Raw genomic sequence first — 23,199 nt, forward strand, 5'->3', positions numbered from 1 at the left:
CTTTAGCACTAACAAGGTTAAAATTTTCAGTTAAGTCTATTCACTTAAGGGCAGTTTAGTCTTTTTACCAATCTAATTAAATTAAAATTTAAAAGAAAGCTTAATATTTACCCTCACCCCCTCTATCTCTCTCTCAACTCACACTCTCCCCCTCACCCTCTTTAAATCCTCTGAAAATAAAACCACCGCCTGACCACCAATAACCACCACCAAATCTAGCTGACATATCTGTAACGCCCCAAATTTTTTATTTCGCATATCTTTATGTTAATATAATACATTCAATTAAATTATAACACACATAATAACATATATGTGTTCATGTTAAAAATAAGACTAAGAATAGAAATGATTATTACTAATAGGATGATAATTACTAATTACGAACTTGGTTAAGTATGTAAGTGAAACGTAATCAAGAAAAGAAAGAAATTTGCAACAAAGTGTGAACACTTTACTTAAGGGGCTAAAGGTGACATGTCAAGAAAGTTAGAACAATAAAATGAAAACAAAAATAAAACATACACACATCAAGTGTGTGTGTGCGCGCGCGTCGCCCAGAGCCAGAGAAGGAGGGGGAAACCCTTCTAATCACACAAATCCAGCAAATTGAAGCCCTAATCATGGCTATTATTCATGCATGTTAGTGATTTCTTGATCATCTAGGCCTACTAAAGCTTAAGGTAAGAAGAATTTGATATTTTGATGATCTTGGATATATTGGTTGTCAAGAAATCTATGAGTTTATATGAAATTAGTATGATATTGAACTAAGATCACCATTTAGAACATGATGAATGCTTAAAATTGACTAAATCAATGTTGGAAGTGAAAACCCACTTAGAGTAGAATGGGTGTGAGTTATAATGTGGAATTTTGTGTGGAATTGTATGAGAATTAAGTATGATGATTGTTCATATTGATAAATTGTTAGTTAGAATTGAATTAGAAGAAAAGTTATGTGAAATTCTATTGAGTTTGATGTTCTTGATGATATTGACATGAATTGGCCGTGTTATGCATATGATACTTGTACACTATGTTTAATTAATAGTACGCACACCAAGTGTTTATTAAAATGCTCGAATGAAATGAATCTCATGTTAGACAATGCTACATTGCTAGAATTTAGAACAATTGGTTGTTAACGCATTTATGTCAAGAAAGGAATGTAAACAATGACATGAGATTTAAAGTAAGTTTATTTGGATTGTAGGAATAAAAGAAGAAGGCTCAAGTCGGTCCGCATCACAAGCAAATAGCGACAAAGGTAAGTCCTTATGCTTACGAATCTTAGTTATATGTAATGCTTATGTTATGTTATCATTCTAGATTTAGAAACTTGTATATGCCCAATGAGTTTATGATAAGTCCGTGTTATGATTATGAGTCGAACAAGTAGAAATGTTATATGCAAAACTTGGAGCATTGATGTTAAATTGTACATAAAGAAATGTAAGAACTTGACAACGAATTTTTATATAAAGAAATGTAAGAACTTGTACATAAACTTGGGTCGTATAGGCCTATACGAGGGCTGACGTAATGTTCCTTTCAATCACTTTATGTCATTGTTGAGTTACAGAAAGCAACCTCGTATTTTATACGGATCGTATAATCCGTATAGGGTTTGCATGTGAACCCTATCTGTCAGAGTTGACAAACAACCTTTTTACAAATACGCATCGTATAGGCGTATACGATGCGTATTAGGTGGGTATGTGAAGACAATGCCAGTCTTTAACTGACCTTGGAAATTGCATATATCTTAATACGGGTCATATAGACTTATACAACTCGTATTATTGGTTTCGATTTAATTTTGAAAGGGAAGCCAATAATAATTTTTACACACCTTCTTTACTTCCTTGCCATAAAACCAATGTTTTAAAAACCGGTTTTTAAATCACACCGGATTAGGCTAAAAAATGGTTCAACCGGTTGAACCAGGTTGTATTGAGCGGTTCAACCGGGTTGTCTACCAACTCTATAATTTCATAAATTACAACGTCAACTCAAAAGTTAACCAAAAAATTCATGATTATATTAAAAGATAATTCAAAAGTAAATTCATAATAAAAAATTATTCAAAAGATAATCGAAAATCATTCAATTTTCTAACAAGCTCTTTTAAATGAAAGTGTACGACATGTTTAAGTCATTTGAGTGTTGAATACATCAAGTTCACGATCGCATAAAAGATGAAATTCACTATTATCGTCATCCTTATCAACTATAGGATAACTATTTTCGTTTCATACAATATTAAATAAGAACTTTTAGTTACGAATAATTATAATAATAATAATCTTACTATTATAATAAACAAAACTAATGATGGGACACGTGTTAGATTCTTAGGGCCTCCTTTTTGTGATTTTCCCGCTCAATGCCCGAATTATAATATGGGCCAACATGTGGTGCTTCGTTTTGTGTTATAACCCGTCCCTGTTTTCTAATACCCTAATCCAGTTGGTGCATACACGCTAATTTCCTTCTGGAGCCCTAACAAAAATATTGATCCTCTATCTCAATCTGCAAAAATCAAAGTCTTCCAACATACGAACTTCATCTGCTCCTCACAAGTCAATCTTCTACTCATTGAATCTACAATCACGGTAACTTTATGTGTTGCGATTTTTATTTTTTCTTTAATCCTACTGATTCATGTCTTTAACGAATAGGGTTTTACTTCCTTTCTTCTCACCAGTGCGGCAAAGACGGTAACTTAATGTTTTCCATTCTTCACTTATTTTATCTTTATTTTGCCATTACCGATTAGTATTTTCCCTTTGGAAATTGGTGGATCCGTACATTGCAGGGGATTTTAAAGATTACTTAAAGCCAAAATAACTAACCTCTGATTTAAAGGAAGAAGCCAAAACTATGGAGTTTGATATAAGTGATTTTGATTACAATGAAAATGACGCATCTTAGGACTTCATTTTAAATAATTTACGTTGGATGAGTACAGTTTGACAAAATTATATATACGATTTGTGTTCCTTCAAACGGTTTCTGTTTCCATCTTCCATGACTATATAAGTTCTTTGATGTGTGTGTCTCAGGTAGTATGAATTCTGTACAATCAATTGTTTTTTAATGCTTAACTTCATATTTGTTTCTAATTTTTTGTTGATTCTTCATTTGGGCTATATATGCAGCATAGTTAAGAACATGGTGAAAATTTGATCCCATATACAATCGCTAAATCGGTAATAATTTTTTTTGTAGATACCCCAGGCAGACAACTCTGAATGTAAAGTTTGTAAATTGTTATGATGAACTGAAATTACAGGATTAGATGACGCGTTTGCAAGTTGGAATATCATTTTATTGAAGTTATCTTAACTGGCTATCATTGGAAGGAGTACTTGCACATGAGTTAGGCGATCTTGCTCACTTGAGACGTCTGTAAGTGTCGATGGATCAAACAAATATATTAGTATGGATTTTGAAATTTACAAAGAGTTAATCTATGCATTTGTTTTTATCAATTATCAGTGTACCCTCTCACAAGTCACAACCATTTTTTTTTTTTTTGAGTTATTTCTAAAGAGGTTGGTGAACTAAGTGTTGGAGATGTTAATAAACCGATTAGAAATATTTCACCGGATATAGAAAAGATGCAGTCACTAAAACTTTTGTAATTTGTTCAATTTTAGTTAATGTTAATCTATTGGTTTTAGAAAGCACGCCTTATGCGCGAGGCAACCGGGGTAGTGAGTAAAACGCATCCGGTAGAGTGATGAGCAGCGCTTACACAAGGCGACGGGTAATATGTGATGGTCCCTCTAGAGTTTGAATTCCCTAGCTGTTATTCCAGTAGTTGAAGGCATCAGATTGAGCGAGATGGGTCGGCTTTAGGTTAATTTAATCAAGGTAGATGAACAAAAGACTTGAACACGCATGACAAAAGACCTGAACATACATGCTAATATGCTACGCATGTTTACTCTTTGTAGCTACTGGAGTTGTTATTTTCAAATTAATGTTATTTTATTTTTGTTATCCTAATGTTTTAGTCGGCTTTTTATTACTTCCTAGAATTAAGCTATGGAGTTTTCGTTTTCATATCACTCTATGTAAATCGTAGAACTGAATTAATCAAAGGCAGAGTGAATTTACATCAAATTTGTTTTTCTCTTTTGATATTAACTTTCCACTACTAAGTTAGTCTTGGTTAATTACCCGATTAAGTGGAGATATGTGGATTCTTAATTCAAATTACGTGGTGTCTTTTGTATCATAATTTTATTGATAATGCTCATCGTTTAGATCGAATAGTGATTCCTATGTCTCGACCATTTACTGTTACAGTTATATATCAATTTTCTGCCGACCCGGTTGAATTACTAAGTCTCTGGCCATCAAAATGCCTCGGGCGCGCCATCTATTCTATTAATTGTTATATTTGACTCCTTAAGTGTCAGTCAGTATGCTCTAAATTTCAAAACTATTAGTTCATTTTATCGTTAAAAACTGAAGAGATGTTAAGAAAACATATACTGATCACTAATTTGTTAGGGGCGACTTTGTGATTTTAAGTCTGGACTTTTGCTGTCTCTTACTTTTGAGAATCAGGTTTTTGGTGTAGTTTTTCTTGAAATTCATGATGCCGATTTCAGTGGGGTGATATTCGTGCAAAACCATCTTAGTACAACCTGACCTGAAGAATGTGCTAAACATGTATGAGGTTCATTGTGTCCTAGAAACATATAGATCAATCTCATTACAAATAAACTACTTTAAATAATTATGTGTACAGTTTCGCTATGCTGTAAAGGAAAAGGATGATGAAGAAATGCTTAAGATTATGTCAATTTATGGTATGGATTTATAGTTAGATTATTTTCAAGTTTTTATTCATTACTTGATTTATTTTCAAGTTTTTATCTATGGTATGCATAAATGCCTATAATTCTATCATCTCACAGCCATGAACCATTTGTTTAAGGCTTATCTCTATTAGTTAGAAGACCCTCTTCAACTTTATATCAACTGCAATAGTAGAACCATTTGTTCGTGATCTATCATCTAAAGATCCATGTTCTAAACTAGGAGGTTATATTTATTTCTACTCAAAATTTATTAGATTTTAATTCATAATGTAATAGGTAGTTTCATTTGTATTTTATTTATTTATGGACTTATGAATTATATAATTTAATTTGTTCAACCCGTGTAATACACGGGTAGATAACCTAGTAATAATAATATATAAAAATTACGTAACATAAGTAACATATATAATAAAAAAATAAGTAACAACCCAAACTAAAATAACCCTGGGCTGGTACCGGTATTACGTTTCAAACCGGTATACCGGATTTTACCGCCGGTACAAACCTTATGCCGTTTCACTTATTTACCGGGGTGTTTCGTACCGGATTTACATCTGGAAACGGTAATACCGGTATAAACAGCCGGTATTTACCGGTTTTTAAAACATTGCATAAAACTATTTTCTTTTACCGAATCAGAAAAGGAGTAAATATCGGGATATTTTCATTTGAAATTTATTAATTTGTGGCAACCGACGCAGACCCACGTTCTCCACTATATATTGAAACCCCGAATCCCTGAAACCGTCATTACAAATTTCAAATCCATTTGAGAGGCGTCTTGATAAACGCCCTTCGAATAATAATCCTTCAAACCCTAGATCTCCGATCCACAATGAGAGAGTGCATTTCCGTTCACATCGGTCAGGCCGGTATTCAGGTTGGCAATGCCTGTTGGGAACTCTACTGTCTCGAGCACGGAATTCAGGTATTCATCGTCTTCTTATCCCAGATCTACGCTTTTTATATCTTATTTCAATAGATTATGACTGTATGCTGTTAGATTTCATCTGTCTTATGTTTTTTCAATCTATCTATTCCTGATTTGTAATGCACTTTCAGATCTGTGTATGTGTTCTGAAATGATAATGTCAATCTTTAGATCTGTGGTTTGTGATGTAGATCTTATGCTTTTTTGTTGTTTTTGTGTGGATTTGTTGTTCTGGAGCTTGATATGATTGTTTTATATGCGCGTTGATTGTGATTATAAGATGCATGTTTAGATCTTGGGTTTACGGTACTGATTATATCAACATTTGATGTTTTTGTGTGGATTTCGTTATGGAGGTTGATGTAATCGTTTTGTATGCGTGTTGATTGAAGTTATATGATGAATATCTAGATTACATTACCGATCTTATCAACTTGTATGCGTGTTGATTGAAGTTTTATGATGAATGGCTAGATCTAGGGTTTACATTACCGATCTTATGAACATTTGATGTATTTTTATGGTTTTTTTTGCTGTTGTTCTGTAAGCTAATGTAATTGTGTTGTGAGCGTTTTGATGATATCGGACGATTCAAAAAGACTGATATTGTGTGGATCACATGCACATTTCATGTTTTCGTGTAAACTGATGTGGTATGGTGCTATTTTTAAATGTGGCTGTTAGTATATTTGCTAATGGAGGTTATAACATCTTGTTCTTTTTGTAAAAGTAAAATTAAATTGAGTGCATGTTTTTTAGGTATGGTTTCAAATCTGACCGTGTTTATCTGTTTACAGCCTGATGGCCAGATGCCGAGTGACAAAACTGTTGGAGGAGGTGATGACGCCTTCAACACTTTCTTCAGCGAAACAGGTGCTGGGAAACATGTTCCTCGTGCTATTTTTGTAGATCTCGAGCCCACTGTCATTGATGAAGTGAGGACTGGCACATACCGCCAACTGTTTCACCCTGAGCAACTCATCAGCGGGAAAGAAGATGCTGCCAACAACTTTGCTCGTGGCCACTATACTAGTAAATAACAACGCCATATTTTTTAACCTTCTTTCCGGACAACTATTGATATATTATGTTACTGATTAATCTTTAATGTTACAGTTGGAAAAGAGATTGTTGACCTATGCCTTGACCGCATCCGAAAGCTTGCTGACAACTGCACTGGTCTCCAGGGTTTCCTAGTGTTTAACGCTGTTGGTGGAGGAACTGGTTCTGGTCTCGGTTCTCTTCTGTTGGAGCGATTGTCGGTTGACTATGGTAAAAAGTCAAAGCTCGGATTCACTGTGTACCCTTCACCTCAGGTTTCAACATCTGTTGTTGAGCCGTACAACAGTGTGCTTTCCACTCACTCTCTCTTGGAGCATACCGATGTCTCTGTGTTGCTTGACAATGAAGCTATCTATGACATCTGCAGGCGTTCTCTAGACATTGAGCGCCCCACCTACACCAATCTTAACCGTTTGATCTCTCAGGTGATTTCTTCACTGACCACCTCTCTGAGGTTTGATGGAGCTTTGAACGTGGATGTTACTGAGTTTCAAACAAATCTTGTACCTTACCCAAGAATCCACTTCATGCTTTCGTCATACGCCCCTGTTATCTCAGCTGAGAAAGCATATCACGAACAGCTGTCAGTTGCTGAAATCACCAACACTGCGTTTGAACCATCGTCTATGATGGCTAAGTGTGATCCTCGCCATGGTAAGTACATGGCTTGCTGTTTGATGTACCGTGGTGACGTTGCACCCAAGGACGTGAACGCAGCCGTAGGAACCATCAAGACTAAGCGCACCATTCAGTTTGTTGACTGGTGCCCGACTGGGTTCAAATGTGGTATCAATTACCAGTCACCAACAGCGGTTCCTGGTGGAGATCTTGCTAAGGTGCAGAGGGCTGTGTGCATGATTTCAAACTCCACAAGTGTTGCTGAGGTGTTCTCCCGTATTGACCATAAGTTTGACCTTATGTACGCCAAGAGGGCTTTTGTTCACTGGTATGTGGGTGAGGGGATGGAAGAAGGTGAGTTCTCTGAAGCTCGTGAGGATTTGGCAGCACTTGAGAAGGATTATGAAGAAGTTGGTCTGGAGTCCGGTGAGGGTGAAGACGAAGACGAAGAGGAATACTGAGGGGATAAGGTCTGTTTGTCGTGGCTGCTTTATTATTTTACTTTTGCTGGTTTGTTGTTTCTAGTACTCTATGGCGTATGTGTTGTAGTTGCAGACATATGGATGGCTGTTGCAGCCTTTTCTATTATATGTATTTGGGATCTCTAATATGAATCTAAGCGTTTAGTATTATGTGTTTTTTTCTGCATTTGTTGGTTGGATTTTCTCTGTGGTGTTCTAAGTTGTTCTGAACCAGTATCATGTCTGCACTAACATTATATGTATGATGTTACAGTTTTATCATCAACAAATTTTGTAGATACAAGGATGGATGCCACCATAACCTATTTGAGCTTAAAATTGGACAATTTAACTCACTAAAAATCATTTGGAGGCCTAAAACAAAAGTATTTTCGGCCTCTTTTCATAAAAAAATAGCTTCTTTTTTATTTTTAATAAATCCTTGAATTTTCATCATACTATTGGCAAGCAAGAAGAATAGATGTGTAAACTTCAACTTTTTTTAATGTCATCTCACATTGACGTAAAAAACCCTATTGTCAAATTCAAAGGGTCTGTTAAATTTATAGGGCCTACACTATAGGCCCCCATGACGCTTTAAATGTTGTTTTAGGTTTTGATAGCTTCAACATCTTAGTTTGACCGTTGTTCTATACATGTATACAAATAAGACCACCCGTAGTGGGGCGTGATTTTTAAAAAAAATTGAAAAAAAACGCCCCAAAACGCCCCTCCCCCCACTACACCCGGCGTTACCCGGCGATTTTTTTTGAAAAGTTTGTTGTTGGCGTTATAATTAAAACGCTGAATTGCTTTTGTTGAAATGAGACCCACCAATCAATTACCCACATGCTCTGACACACCACATGCTGAATTGCTTTCGTGTGCTTTTTTTTCATTAAAAATAATATGGGGGTTATTGGAATAATGCCCCACTACACCACTTTATGTTATAATGTCCCATGCTGACTGGGATGACACGTGTCGGATAATGCCCCATGGTGGGGCATTATATTTCTTCACCACTACACATGGTCTAAATAGAACAATACGGAGATGTTGAAAGTGAAAACAGGGATGCTGTGATGAAGCTGACTAGAATTGGTGATGTGATTAAGCTGACTAGAATTGGTGATGTTCACAATCCAAACCTGAAGATTGAAATAAGCCTGTGGTTATGAATCTAAGTAGGCAAAGAGCGTTGACAAGGAAACAATTGATAGTTTCAATGGCAAAGAATACGCAAAACAGAGCTTGTTAGCATCGCCACAGAGAGAGGGGTCTTTTGGTGACCACCTTTGCCGTGAAAATCAATATTTAGGTGAAAGAAAAGCTAAGAATGACACACAAGAGTAGCGAGCTTTCTATTTTAGATTCTCATGATCAATATTGTGGTTCCTTCTGGAGCTGTCACTTTCGCAATTAGTTACATCGTGGTCCCTAATAGTTCAAAAAATCCGTTTCAAGGATGTTGACATAGTCCAGTCGGATGTTGGCTTGGCGTGCCCTTTCGTTCTTGTTATTACCTTATTTTGATTCGACTATATCTTGGTGCGATTTTTATGCTAGTCCGAACTTTATTTGTTGTTTCCTGGGTGTTACCCCAAACAAAAGCTAAATACTCATCATCAATCCCACCAATAGCAAAGTTAACGTAGGGTTTAAGAAGGCTAAAATGTAGACAACCCTACCTCTACCCCATAGAAATAGAGAGTCTGCTTCCAATGAGACCCCCGGCTCGATAGTAGTTTTGCATCAAGCCTTGGACATAAGGCACATAATACTCAACAATTAAGACAACGACCGATTAGTGTATGTACTCCCTTGTCTTTCGACTATCAACGCCACCATATGATGCATGATTAACCATCTTCTTTTAATGTTATTTTCACGAAATTAGTAAAATAACGTTAAAATTAGTGCACTATCACTTTTGCCCCCGAACGCCCACACATTATACATAATATGAAAGTACAAAGTCGGTGGTTTATGCTTTCCACCAAACCCTCTCAACTTTTGTATATGGCAACCCTGGCCCCTTATTATCTTCTCTTGACATGCTTTAACCCTTTAGAATTTAACTAATTTATTTTTTCTTCCATAGCACTTGATTGTTAATTTCTGTTTTAGTGAACTAATTTTTGTGTATGTATAAATTCGAGTTCGTCTACGGTTTGACGCTGACTTTTTTTCAAAACAAATATTTTCAAATATAATACATTTTTATGCTTATTTTCTGTACATTTCGGCCTAAATTTTGTTCCAAAACGAGTCAGTTCAAATATAATACGTTTTCATTCAACGGTATAAATTCGAGTCACTCTAAGCTTCGACCCCCCCCCCCCCTCAACAAAGCGCGACAGGTACAATTTTACTTTGCAAAACACTCATGATATCCCCCGTGAATGTGTTTTCTTTTGTCATTTTGTGGTTTATTTTTATACTCTAATTAATCCATTTTGAGTATACGTGTCATTTTTTCTTTATACACCTTTTTTTGTTTTTCTTTTTTGGGTACGATTCCTATGTGTGGGTCAGGTCACATATAAATATGTTATGATTGTACGGTACAAATTTGATTAACTTTACATTTTGATCAAAATGCAATGCTTATACAAGTTACGTTGAGTTAAATTGGATACGTTGAAACACGGATTTTCATATGATTAACGCATCACATAACGTTTTGACTGATTCATTCGATCTTTGCAATGAGCCCGCAGCGCATCGCCTGCGGGTCATATTACTAGTATATATGTAAACCCAAACCCAAATCCAAACAAATTCCTTTAAATTATATTTTCCATTTTATTTGGGCCTGGATATGCTTTTAGGCCTTAGTTTCTGGTTAATTCCTTCCTTATTTACCATTAACAAACTAATCCATTTTGTTTGTGAAATCGGAAATTAAAGCAAAAAGAAAAATGGCGTCGGCGATCGTAAGGTCGAGTCTCCGGGCGGCTCTTCGTGGTGGCTCACGCCCCAATCCGGCTTCTAAGAGGCTGTTTTCTTCCGGCGCATCGGCTGATGAAGAAGCTCGTATGATCTCTCTCTCTCTCTCTCTCTCTCTAATTCTATCATATTTGAAAATTTGTTGTATATTGAAATCTGGTTGTTTTGTTTGATCACATCAACAACCTACGGTAGGATTGAATTATAATCATCAGATTTAAGGTTTCATATCGATACTGAGGCTCATGTAATTCGATTTCAAAAGGATAAGCGAATTGAATAGTTACACTAGTGTTAGGGTCTGTCTGTAATTGGGACGCAATTTGTTGATTTGATTTCAGATGAAGCTGCAAAATGGGAGAAGATAACGTACGTAGGCATTGCTGCTTGCACAATTCTGGCATTTGTTAACCTATCCAAGGGCCATCCTCATTTTGAGGAACCACCTGTAAGCTCATTTATTATTGTTTTAACAGCCACTCATTATTCCTCCTACTAAGCAATCATTTTATTATGATGAAGGATATAATGCTTGTGTTTCTTTCAAGCATTTTTTATTGTTATTATTATAGTATATGTTATGTTGTGATTTGATGCTCATGTTTTGTTCCTTGAAAATTGCCATATTTATATTCTTTGAACCAATAAAGTTTATCTTTAAGTCGTCACACTGTTGATGCTATTGGTTTTTGGTTCACAATGTTGTCTAGATTATTTTAGATGTTTGATTAGTATGTCATGACTTTTGACTAAGATAAGGGAGGGGAGGTTGAGAAGGTTTGGCATATCAGTTAGAACCATGGAAACTCTCACTGTCGAGTAGGGGCAGACCCAAACTGACTTGGGAGAAGCAGATTAGGTTGGATTTGCTAGACTTGCACCTCTCTGAGGACATGGTTCATGATAGGATTTTGTGGAGATGTAGGATTAAGGTTAAGGTTTTTAGGAGGATGGTTGGTACAAATTTGTAGTAGATTTATTGCGTTAGGAGCTTAGCTTGTCATATATATTTTTGGTGGCTTTTGCATGTTAATGCTGTTTGTGTCTTCATGATGTGTTATATCTTCTTATTAAACCTTTTCAACAATTTTGTATATTTAGTAGCTTACTAGGAGGGTTACTCGTAATCTCTACGTATTGTAACCTAATTATTCAATGATGATCAATCATCTTTCATCTTACATATTTGAGCACATATGTTTTTCTACATTGTATTTTTTTGAGTAGCTATGTATGTTTTTAAATGAATTTCATATGCGGATATGGTTTTTGGAGACTGGGGGTCTCACTGTAAGCAAGCTCTCTATCTCTTGAGGTAGACGTAAGGCTTGCCAACATCCTACCCTCCCCCGACCCTATCAATAGCCTGGCTATAGGTGGGATTCGACTTGATATTGTTGTTGTTGACTAGTAATCGTGCTTCGTGTTAGAGACTGTGTAGTGTCAATGTTTTCATTTTTCAATAGGCTAACTTCATTTGCAATATCTCAGCTTTTATTTATCGAGCTCTTATGTGAATTTATTTCATCTATGCTTGCAGCCATATCCATACTTGCACATTCGTAACAAGGAGTTTCCATGGGGTACGGCTTTCAATTATCATGTATTATATATATAGGTTGCTTACTTGCTTATGCATCTCATGTGATCCCTGTGTTACAAACAAAACAGTCAGCTTCTTTGTTGATTATTTGTCACCTGAAGGTTACATTTACATGATTGTTACCCAGTTACATTCTTCAGAGATTTGCTAAAATGTGTCCTTTCTCCTCAATCAAATCAGTCTTCTTTGACCATTTTTGCTTATTATTTAGATCAAAACAACTTAAAGGAATCTTGTTTGATTTTCTTTTTCAAGTTTTTTTTTTTGCACAACATGTGGGGTTTCTTTGAAAACTAGGAACACCATTAAAGCAAGTAGTTCACAAATACCTGTTGGATGTTAATTTTTATCGGTTTCTTTCAGGTCCCGATGGTCTCTTTGAAGTCAAGGAACACCATTGAAGCAAATATTTGATCTTGCATGTTGCAGCATGTTGTAGGGATACCTACTTTTCACTTTTGTGTCATTCAGTTGGACTCTGTCTGGGTTGACTCGTTGGACTCTGTCTGGGTTGACTCGTTTTCTGCTGAATTTGATCATTTCTATCATGTCAAGATGCTATTGCTTTTACAAATAAAGAGTTTGTGAATGCTTTGTTGTTTAAGAAATTTTATCAACATGTTTATATGGTGGCTTTGTGCTTGATGTTTGCTTTGAACCAACCGAATAAATAAATACGTGAAACAAAACAAGAAATTTCGACTCAAATCAATGTTCCCTGATACAAAACCTTAGGTCTAAACTGGTGGTGCCACAAAACATGATAAAGAGGAAACACCGATACATACAATATATTAGCTTTGCAGTACAACACAAAAGAATGGAACATAAGAACTTTAATAGATCTTATAACGTGTAAAAAGCAAAAACGCGTGGCACAAGCTTCTACTCTGCGGCTGCAGTATCATGGCTGCTGCTTCCTTCATTTCCGGTCTCTGGCAATGTTCCCAGGTCTGTGCGAGCATCCTTTTCTTCTTGCGGTATTGATGTGCTCTCGTCATTCTGTTGTTCTGACCCCGTATTGTTGTTTGATGAAGAATCTACACCATTGTCGTTTTCATTCGAAGCTTGTTCTCCTTCATCAGATTTATGTTCCTCAATCCCATTGTTGTTGGTCTCTGTACTTTGAGTTTGCTCGTTGGACTCTGTCTGGGTTGACTCGTTTTCTGCTGAATTTGATTCTGAACTTGCTTCATTGTTGTTGGTGTTTGTGCTCTGAGTTTGCTCATTGGACTCCGTCTGGGTTGACTCGTTTTGTGCTGTATTTGATTCTGAACTTGCTCCATTGTTGGTGTCTGTGCTCTGAGTTTGCTCATTGGACTCTGTCTGGGTTGACTCGTTTTGTGCTGAATTAGATTCAGAACTTGCTCCATTGTTGTTGGCATCTGTGCTTTGAGTCTGCTCATTGGACTCTGTCTGGGTTGACTCGTTTTGTGCTGCATTTGATTCTGAACTTGCTTCATTGTTGTTGTCCGTACTTTGAGTCTGCTCATTGGTCTGTGTCTGAGTTGACTCATTTTGTACTGGGTTGTTGGTGGAGTCGGTAGTTTGAGTTTCCTCCTTAGACTCTGTCTGGGCTGACTCGTTATTGTTGGTAGTGTCTGTTTGCTCCTGGGTTGACTCGGTCTGTGCTGAGTTTGAATCAGAAGTTGCTCCATTGTTGGTTTCTGTACTTTGAGTTTGCCCCTCAGACCCTGTCTGAGTTGACTCACCTTGTGCAGAGTTCGAATCTGAATTTTCTCCATTGCTGCTTTTATTTTGCTCTTCGGACTCCGTCTTTGTAGACTCGTTTTGTGATGAGTTTGAATCTGAACTTACTCCATCATTGGTAGACTCATTATTCACAATTTGCTCCTTGGACTCGGTCTGTGCTGTGTTTGAGTCAGAACTTTCTCCTGTGTTGGAATCGGTCTGTGTCGACTCGTTTTGTTCTGAGCTTGAGTCTGAGTTTGTTTCATTGTTAGTACTTTCACTTTGCTCCTTGGACTCTGTCTGCGTTGACTCGTTTTGTGCTGTGTTTGACTCTGTCTGCGTTGATTCGTTTTGTGTTGTGTTTGACTCTGCCTGCGTTGACTCATTTTGTGCCGAGTTCGACTCTGAACTTGCTTCATTGTTGGTAGCATTAGTACCTTCAGTTTGCTCCGTTGACTCGCTCTGTGTTGACTCATTGGAGTCTGTACTTTCAGTTTTTTGCTCTTCCGACTCTGCATGTGTTGATTCACCTTGTGTTGTATTCGAATCAGAACTTTCTCCATTGTTGGTAGAGTCCGTACCTTCATTATGCTCCGTTGACTCGCTTTGTTCCGAATTCGGGTCAGAACTTATGTTTGTAGTGTCCGTAAATCCAGTTTGCTCCTTCGACTCTGTTTCAGTCATCTTCTGAGATTCATCAACCACTTCACTTGACGCATCATCTCCTTTTCTAGTCTCTATAACACTTTGATCATTCCCATCACTTCTGTTTTCATTACCATCAACACCATCCACTTCCTTGATAATCTCATGTTCATCGTGGTTATCTTCCACCTCCGGTTTCACCTCTTCACTTTCACCGTCTTCATCACTCTTCTCCGCTTCCTTCGCGTCATCGTCACCTTCTTTCTCATCCGTTTCTTGAGTCTCCTCACTCCCGTTTTCCGTCTCGTTCATCTTCTCAATCCCATCCTCCTTTTCTTTGCTCTCGTCATCGTCTTTATTATCACCATTTTCCTCTTCGATCTTCTCCTGCTCGTTTCCTTCATCCTCCTCACTACTGTCATTATCATGATCCCGACCGAGTTCTTCAGAAGTATTTTCATCTACATCTTCATCTTCATGATGCTCATCATTTGTTTCCTCCACTTTCGGCTCTAGCCCTTTCCTCCCTAAGTTGATTTTCTCATCGTTCTGTAACCTCTCAGAGACGGTTGTAACAGACGCCGGTTTCTTACTACCAGAGTGCTGGATCTGGTAAAGCAACCATACACACACACCGAGCAACACACAGATCTGCAACACATGCTTTATCTTCAATCCTTTGTTTCTACCATTTCTACGCGGCGATTGCTTGAACATGATTTATTCCTTTATGAAAACTTCAATCTCTGCGACAAGTTCAACATAGAGACATACATCAACAACCAAATCTCAGTCTAACAGGCTCAAACATTATCAATCTGCTGAAGTTAACTGTAGATCTAAAACTAAAGGAATAATGTAATAAACAAATGAATCATAAATTAACAATACAAGTAATATGTCCGAAACCCTAGAATATGAAATGAACAAACTAGTGCAAGCAATCAGTTAATAATAATAATCTAAAGCGAATTAACAGACCTGAAATCAATAACAGTTACCGAGTAAGAGCTTAAAACAGTAAAAGTATCGAAATCTATTCAGATCGAAATCGAAAATGAAAATAACCGTCACCACCAGATTGAATAAACAATGAAATGAGAAGTGATTAAAGTAACTAGTTAAGAAGCAAGCAAATGGTTGTGTAGTTTAATGTTGAAGATGCAAAAGTGAAGTTTACCTTGTTGTGAAATTACTCCTCACACGGTTGCACAAGTGAGGTTTGTAACTGCGATGTGGAAACTTGAGATTGAAGTTGATTGAGTATGGTAAGGTGTGAATTTCCGAGACTTGATTGATGAATCTGGCTTGTGACCTAAAAATACACGGATGTTTTAACTCCTATGTTTTTCTTCACAACCACAACCAAGAATCTGTCTGTGTTGTTATATTAGATCCGATCTACGAAAGTTTATTTGACTCCTAGAGGTCAACGCCATCTAGTTTTTCTTTCTTTTTTAACTCCGCCGACCGACAATTTTAGCTTTATATTTCTTCCTTTTTATTGTAAAGTATACAATGTGATTTTTTTTTCTTTTTCTGGTTTGATTCAACTAAACCTAAGGTTGGTTGCATTCCATGATGAAATCATAAACAAAGATAACTTGTATATTTATTTATTTGTGTACCAAGTAGGCTTACGGCATGTTAAATAGAGAAAAATATGATAAATATGACAGATTTATTTTGAATATGTTTACTATACATAAGTAGCTTGATATTCCCTTGCAAAATTAAAGAACATGTGGCTTCAATTGTAAAAACGAAAAAAACGTTTAGCTAGCGACGATGTTGTAATGATATCAACAATTTGATTAGTTGTCGTTCTAAACTGCACGAAGATTTCTTTGATTTACCTTTTTTTCTTACAAGATGAAATCAACCTTGGTCGCCGCCCACAAAACCGGCACAAGAAACCCTAGCCGCACCACATGCCACATATCACCAAACTTAGATCACCATCGTGTTTGCACCCACCCATTGAACCGACAGTTCGAAAATTGCCGGCGTCTCGTTGTCCATGTGTCGCCACCCGAAATTGCAAATTAGGTCTAATACTCTTTTTTGGTAGCGTGTCTAATGCCACCACCCATGCCATTACCTTAATTAGCGATCTCTGATTCTATTGTCGTCGTCACTCATCGGGGTGATTTTTTACCAAGGTCCGATATAAATAGTGATATAATCTAAAGGTTTGTGAACACACTTAAAGAAGTATGGTACACAATATTTATAGCCTTTAATGAAAGTGTCAATATAGAATAAAATGTTGTGCTATCATGAGTCTTAAATTATGATGCAAGACAATTATAGTATGATATAAAGTTTGTTTGTTTCATTAAACGCTACACATTTCATATATCATAGTTAAAAGTTGACGAAAAACAACTTTCGACTATGACTCACAAAACTTTAAAATCACCACTGGAAATCATACGACTTGAAGTCTCAAAACAAGCCTAAGGCATCATGAGCGGGCCGTGTTGGTCCCTAAATCCTTCCTACTCCTTTTGTCGAAAGTGTAACTTTTTTTATATATATTTATAATCGAATAAGAAGACTCCGTCAAAGTGTAGGAAGGGTTTATGGGCGAGCACATTTCTTTCATTTTTTTTTTCATATTTAGGACAGATTAGGTAATACAATGTTTGTTCTTTCTCATTCCGAAGGATATACAATATAAGAAAATAAACAAGTGTCTTCTTTTGTTATTCTCTTTTCTTACATCACAAACATATTCTCTTGGCGATGATAACGACTTTTTTGGTCACCCCATGGATCAAACGATGTCGACTTATCTACTCCTGACGCCAACATTCTTGATTTCTTGATCCAAAATGTTGATCTATATGTATTCCGGGTTAAAAATTTCATCTTTCTTGATGTGCCCTTATCTTTTCTAAAGTTTTTATTAACCGTCTGTCTGAAAGTAGAACGAGGTTTTTTTTTTATTTTTCTTTTTTTTTTTTTGTCTTTGAGAAAAGCAGCAAGAATTTTAATATCAGATATGATTTTTTTTTTATTTTAGTATGTTTAGCTTGTTAGTATATTTTTAAATGTTCAAGTTATATGAATGGAGAAATGCGATTTGAATTTGTGATAACATGTAAAGTTGTATGTTGGGGAAATTAAGATTGCAAGGATGATGCCTTAAATCATTTTTTCAGTTCGAACTATTTTGGTGGTTCATTTGAAAAAATTTAATCGAATACAACTTAGACTGAGAACAAAAATTACTATATGGTTTGATTGTAAATTTGTGAACAGAGAATCTGTGACAAAAGATGATTTCGAATTGGGGATGAAAACCACAGCAGTTATTATTTTAAACAAAAAAATTCCCTCCAAATGCCCTAATTTTCCATCTCGAAAATAAAAGGAATTTTCAGCTCGATCTCAGTAAGGGCACCTTGGACCCTGCTATCAGGGGTGTTGCCCCGGACCCCACGACGTTACCCCCTTGGAACACTCATTGATCAGGGGTTTCGTCCGAACACTTAGAACTATAAAAAACTCAAAAAAGCTTGCACTCTCGCACCTCCTAACCTGTTGATATGTATTACAATTAACTTTGGTCACCAAACTCAAGCCCAATTACACTAAAATATCAAACATTGTATTTGTCATAGTGGTATTTAATTAAAACCATTTTAGTGAGTTAATAATCCAAACAAAAAAAATAAAAGACAAAATTGCATAAATCAACCTTTATGTTATACCTAAACTGCACTTCATACATTTCACTATGAAATCGACAAAACCCAACCTTTATGTTCATGTTTTGTATCATTCTATAACCTTTACAACTAACGTCATCCAAAAACTCAGTTAAGTTACCTCACATGCTTTGCATGTGAGGGTACTATGGTCTTTTGTAACATAAAGGTTGATTTGTGCAAAATGTTATTATATATATATTAAAATAAATTTAAAACTGTGAAGTCACTTAACTGAGTTTTTGGACAACGTTATGTTATAACTTAACTGATTTGTGCAAAATCAACCTTTATGTTATAAATAATCTTTTTGGACAAATCAACCTTTATGTAATCAAAGACCATACTACCCTCACATGCAAAGCATGTGAGGTAACCTAACTGAGTTTTTGGACGACGTTAGTTGTAAAGGTTATAGAACGTTATAAAACATGAACATCAAGGTTGGGTTTTTGCTGATTTCATAGTGAAAGGTATGAAGTACATTTTAGGTATAATATAAAGGTTGATTTATGCAATTTAGTCAAAATAAAATTTATATGTACTTATGCACTTATCTGTGCCACGCCCCCACTAAAAAACAAGGTCAAAGTGGGAATTTGAAAAGCTTGGCATAGTTACCCCGAGCATGGGTAAAAAAATGGTTTGAAAATAAAGAACCCGGAAAAAAATTGAATCTGTTAGAATTTAATCACGCTTCTTCAATAATACTGATGATTGCTTTTGCCCCGTTAAAGCCATTTTTGACCTAATTTTCTACAAAAGTAAACTAATTATAACCTTTATTAATCAAATTGAAAAACACAAAAGCATTTTGCACGTTAGTGTTTACAAATTACTACAATAGCAAGCTGCAAATTCAAAACCATAAGATAAAGAAAAATAGGCTAAATATCGTCTTTTTTTTGTCTAAGTTAAAATTTTTAAAAGCACAATCATAAATTTGTACCACCGGCAACAATCACCATCGGCGCTCCAGAACTATCTATGATACAGAAACCCTAGGTAAAAATAAAACACACAAAAACTAATCGGAAGTTTTGATAAACAAATCAAGAAAATCAGATCTTACCTTAACACTACCGATTTACACAAAGAGAGAACATGCAAGTGAAAATGTTTTACTGGAATCTTCATCGGAACCCTAGCCGCCATCGCCGGAGGTTGGGCTAGGGATGTTGAGTATCATCAATACCACCATCTTACCTTTAAAACTGGTCTTCATTGTTATTGGGCACGAAATCCATCATTTACCGTCGTTGGGAGTGGTTGTGTATCTCCATCACCATTGTCTCTTGACTTGTGAAAGAAGAGAGAAAAAAGGAAGTTTGGGACATGAATAGAGAATGAAATGGAATTAGATAAGACTTTCACACAACTAAGAAATCTAATATAGCCATATAGGTTAGTGATAAGGATCACCACTCGAGTGCAAAAATTGCAACCAGTGGGATCAACTATGTAATTATTGAAGTCTTGGGACTAACTCTGCAATATCTGCAAACTACAGGGACCAACCAACCATTTAACTCTTACATATATAGTATGGATAAATATCTTAAACTTGTTTATTGAACCGTTGTGCCTACGGGCGAGTGGGTTAACATGTTTTCTCCGGAATTGGTGGTGGACTCGGGTTACTCTCCGTTTGGTCCAGTGGGTGCCCCAAGAATGCTCAGAATTGATTCTATTGGCCGTTTAAAAAAGAAACAAATAATCAATATAAAAAAAAGTTATTCACACATCAGCTAAAATAACGCAGGTTATTGTTATCCCCAGGGCCCAGGGTCCAACTCAAAAGGCCTTATGGGCTAAACCAGTAGTAGTACTTTCCAGTATCAAATGTTATCTAACTCTTGGGTCTGGATACTTGGTTTATGGACTTATGGTATGTCGCTTGTGGCCCATAACTTCCAAAACGATGTTAAAAGCCCAATTCTCTGAGAAGCCTATATTTGTATTTGACTTATGGTTTATACTAAGCCTCGTTAAATATAAATATAAATATAAATTAAATATAATTGTAGTTGTTTCAAGTAATTGTTATATATAATTCTATTAAGTTTTATGCATTTAGTTTATTTTATATGTTGTAGAATGTGACATTTAAATTCGTTTTAAATAATTTCACTTGTATTACTGGATTCGTATCCAGACCAGATATATGAAAGTTTAAATATATGTTTCGTCTGCTCTTCCAACTTGCTAAAGGGTGTGGGGATCATGAATTGGGTCATTAATGCCATGTAGGACCATTAATGAATTGCTACACCACCCCTTGCCTCATCCACCATGGTTTGCATGGATTAAACCATGGCAACCATGGGCCTCCTTTCCTTTTTCAATATTTCCTTTTCTTTTTTCACAAAACTAAATTAAAATTAAGAGAATAGTGGTTTGGGTCATGACCACACCCTTAGGGTAGTGGTTTTGGATGATAGATTGGAAGTAGGTGACATGGTGCTGATGTAGAGGGTCTTGATGACCATAAGAATCATGACCACATCCTATAGCCTTATAAGAACTTAAAACGACCATAAAATACACATTTTCAATGAGGATTGAGAAATAAGGTCCTATTTTCTATATAACAACCAATTTTTAACCATTTATCTATTCAAATGGATTTATTCAACTAAAGCTAAAATGACCATTGTTCTCATAACCTGATCGCATCGATTGGTAAAGTTAGGAACTATCTATAGGCTCGTTGGACAGACTGCTTGAACTGTTGGATCGGATTAATGGATATGATTGACCAAAATTTTGTTTCTTTTATAATATCATTTACAGATTCTTACTTTATAGTTATCTCATTCTTCATGTTTTGTTAATATTGCTAATGCACACAAAAAAAAAAAAAAAAAAAAAACAAAACAAAAACAAAAAAACAAAAAAACAAAGTAGTTTCATAAATTTGTTTTATATTAGTCATATAATTTGTAAGTTTTAGATTATTTATTGGGTATCAATTTTTTTTGAAGTGACTCGACTACCGGACCAATAAAACAATCGATTTTGTAATAGACCCAGATATAAAAACACTAAAAAATAATGTGAGAAATTCGTATAAAAATGAGAAAGAGACTAATGGATGGGGTTGGTTTCTAGGATTTTGGAGGGTGATGGTGCTACATCATTCCATTTGATTGTTACATGTCAATTTGTACTCCATATATCATATTTTATTCTACTGGCTTAGATTTTAACAAAGAGTTACAGTATTTTAAAAGATATATATACAAAAGTTTTAAAATTTTCTCAAGAAAAAGCAGTTTTGTAAGATTTTTTAAGTTAACTTGGAGTGATTTTAAAATTTGCTATTAATTATATATACTGAAAACTTTATAAGTTTAAGTATTTATTGAATTTCGTTTATTATTAGTCCAATACACATGAAACAGATGTATCAAAATGATAAAAAAAATGTTTTATTAATGATAAAAACAAATTGTTTTATTTATATAATATTAAAGACAAAGGTCGGTGGGGACCTTTGTCTTTAATATCACAGCCACCGCCACCTTTCTTTATATTAATATAATTGACATCAAAGGAACATAAATGTTAAGTGATGTGTTGACTGGTGGGGTTTTAACTTAAACAGAAGGTCACTGGATCGACCCCTTTCTTCTCTTTTTTCTTTTTGTAATTGCCATGATCCTTGATTTTCTTTTCTTTATTGTAACTACTACATGTAACCATTATTCACTCCAATTTTTTTTAGTAAAAAAAGATATTTACACCTAAGTATTAACTAATAAATTATAATCAACTCATTACTACAAACTAATGCTTTTTTATATTTTTTAACAAAATTTTTTACATCAAACTTTCATCTAAATTTACACATATTTAAACTCACATACTTTTATGGAGAATCATACACTATACCACTAAGTCATTACTATTTTAGCTAAATAAATTACGAAAAATCATATAGTTTTTCAGTTAAATGATAAAAAGACCAACGAACATAACATGTGTCGATATTTTTTTCCCTATTACAATTTTATTTTGTGGGGTTTTTTTCGGTTGCGTAGATGGTTCCGGTCATGCCTTTTTCACGCTAGCCCTCAACTATAGAGGTTTTATATATTCAACTCCCATATTTTGGTAAGTGACATATTGGTCTCTAACTTTTGACAATTATCAACTTTGACCCCTATTTTTTCTACTTAATAACGTCACACCTCATCTTCTCCAACATTTCACTTATTTTGTTAAAATTACTTTTGTGACTTTACACCGCAAGGTACGCTACAATGTACTCTTTTTTATCTATGCATAACCACGTTTTACGATCGTAGCGTGAGTGACAAAGTCAAAAACAAGTCATATCACACGCGAACATCATACGTTAATGTCATCATTGTAGCCCGTGTAACAAAGTCACAAACGCCTTTTTGCCGCCGCAACGTGCGGCACGGGTCAAAATCTAGTTAACATTAAAGTGTAGCTTATTGACATCTTGACGCACTAGCATTATTGTGTTTTTTCAAAAAAAAAAATGGACCTTATCATTGTTATTATACTTTATAAATTTCTCATTCGTGGTTACTAAAATTTTGTACCCAAGTTATAGTATATATGAAATTTGTAATTATTTAATTTTCAGTAATTTTATTACCGTATAACAATTTAAAAACTGGTTAACCCAACTAATAATGATACA

General features: G+C 35.4%; 3 protein-coding genes and 1 long non-coding RNA gene across 6 annotated transcripts; 2 read left to right on the forward strand and 2 right to left on the reverse strand.

The window, feature by feature from the left end:
• Window positions 1–3,169: 3,169 nt before the first annotated feature.
• LOC110879018 (tubulin alpha-4 chain) lies at window positions 3,170–8,103 on the forward strand. Of its 2 annotated transcripts, XM_035977660.1 has the most exons (7): window positions 3,170–3,215; window positions 3,299–3,414; window positions 4,585–4,689; window positions 4,769–4,829; window positions 5,546–5,772; window positions 6,573–6,807; window positions 6,892–8,103. In XM_035977660.1, the coding sequence occupies exons 5-7, from the start codon at window positions 5,680–5,682 to the stop codon at window positions 7,914–7,916; spliced, it is 1,353 nt and encodes a 450-aa protein (XP_035833553.1). In that variant the 5' UTR covers window positions 3,170–3,215; window positions 3,299–3,414; window positions 4,585–4,689; window positions 4,769–4,829; window positions 5,546–5,679; the 3' UTR covers window positions 7,917–8,103. The 2 variants fall into 2 exon arrangements, with proteins under 2 accessions (XP_035833553.1, XP_021983120.1); XM_022127428.2 differs by lacking the exons at window positions 3,170–3,215; window positions 3,299–3,414; window positions 4,585–4,689 and having other exon boundaries at window positions 4,774–5,772.
• Window positions 8,104–10,793: 2,690 nt separating this feature from the next.
• On the forward strand, window positions 10,794–13,116 carry LOC110879021 (cytochrome c oxidase subunit 6a, mitochondrial). 2 transcript variants are annotated; one of them, XM_022127433.2, is made up of 5 exons: window positions 10,794–10,955; window positions 11,210–11,316; window positions 12,409–12,451; window positions 12,835–12,910; window positions 13,005–13,116. In XM_022127433.2, the coding sequence occupies exons 1-4, from the start codon at window positions 10,841–10,843 to the stop codon at window positions 12,870–12,872; spliced, it is 303 nt and encodes a 100-aa protein (XP_021983125.1). In that variant the 5' UTR covers window positions 10,794–10,840; the 3' UTR covers window positions 12,873–12,910; window positions 13,005–13,116. The 2 variants fall into 2 exon arrangements, with proteins under 2 accessions (XP_021983125.1, XP_021983124.1); XM_022127432.2 differs by having other exon boundaries at window positions 12,835–13,114.
• Window positions 13,117–13,142: 26 nt separating this feature from the next.
• Window positions 13,143–16,321, reverse strand: LOC110879020 (dentin sialophosphoprotein). Its single transcript, XM_022127429.2, has 2 exons — window positions 15,989–16,321; window positions 13,143–15,554 (listed from the first exon to the last, which is right to left on the reverse strand). The coding sequence occupies exon 2, from the start codon at window positions 15,523–15,525 to the stop codon at window positions 13,357–13,359; it is 2,169 nt and encodes a 722-aa protein (XP_021983121.1). The 5' UTR covers window positions 15,526–15,554; window positions 15,989–16,321; the 3' UTR covers window positions 13,143–13,356.
• A 2,973-nt stretch (window positions 16,322–19,294) lies between these two features.
• LOC110879023 lies at window positions 19,295–19,905 on the reverse strand. The gene is made up of 2 exons (XR_002558398.2): window positions 19,597–19,905; window positions 19,295–19,509 (listed from the first exon to the last, which is right to left on the reverse strand). It is a non-coding gene; the product is annotated as an uncharacterized LOC110879023 (long non-coding RNA).
• Window positions 19,906–23,199: the final 3,294 nt, after the last annotated feature.

This window comes from Helianthus annuus, chromosome 9 (assembly GCF_002127325.2).
Source record: "Helianthus annuus cultivar XRQ/B chromosome 9, HanXRQr2.0-SUNRISE, whole genome shotgun sequence".
Lineage (NCBI taxonomy): Eukaryota > Viridiplantae > Streptophyta > Magnoliopsida > Asterales > Asteraceae > Helianthus > Helianthus annuus.

Bases quoted from the DNA above. Each gene is read 5' to 3' on its own strand.
- LOC110879018 (XM_035977660.1), top strand. From the start codon at position 5,680: ATGAGAGAGTGCATTTCCGTTCACATCGGTCAGGCCGGTATTCAGGTT. The intron at 5,773-6,572 runs GTATTCATCGTC...ATCTGTTTACAG, and splicing joins GTCTCGAGCACGGAATTCAG to CCTGATGGCCAGATGCCGAG. The intron at 6,808-6,891 runs GTAAATAACAAC...TTAATGTTACAG, and splicing joins TGCTCGTGGCCACTATACTA to TTGGAAAAGAGATTGTTGAC.
- LOC110879021 (XM_022127433.2), top strand. From the start codon at position 10,841: ATGGCGTCGGCGATCGTAAGGTCGAGTCTCCGGGCGGCTCTTCGTGGT. The intron at 10,956-11,209 runs GTATGATCTCTC...ATTTGATTTCAG, and splicing joins ATCGGCTGATGAAGAAGCTC to ATGAAGCTGCAAAATGGGAG. The intron at 12,452-12,834 runs GTACGGCTTTCA...GGTTTCTTTCAG, and splicing joins TAACAAGGAGTTTCCATGGG to GTCCCGATGGTCTCTTTGAA.
- LOC110879020 (XM_022127429.2), bottom strand. From the start codon at position 15,525: ATGTTCAAGCAATCGCCGCGTAGAAATGGTAGAAACAAAGGATTGAAG.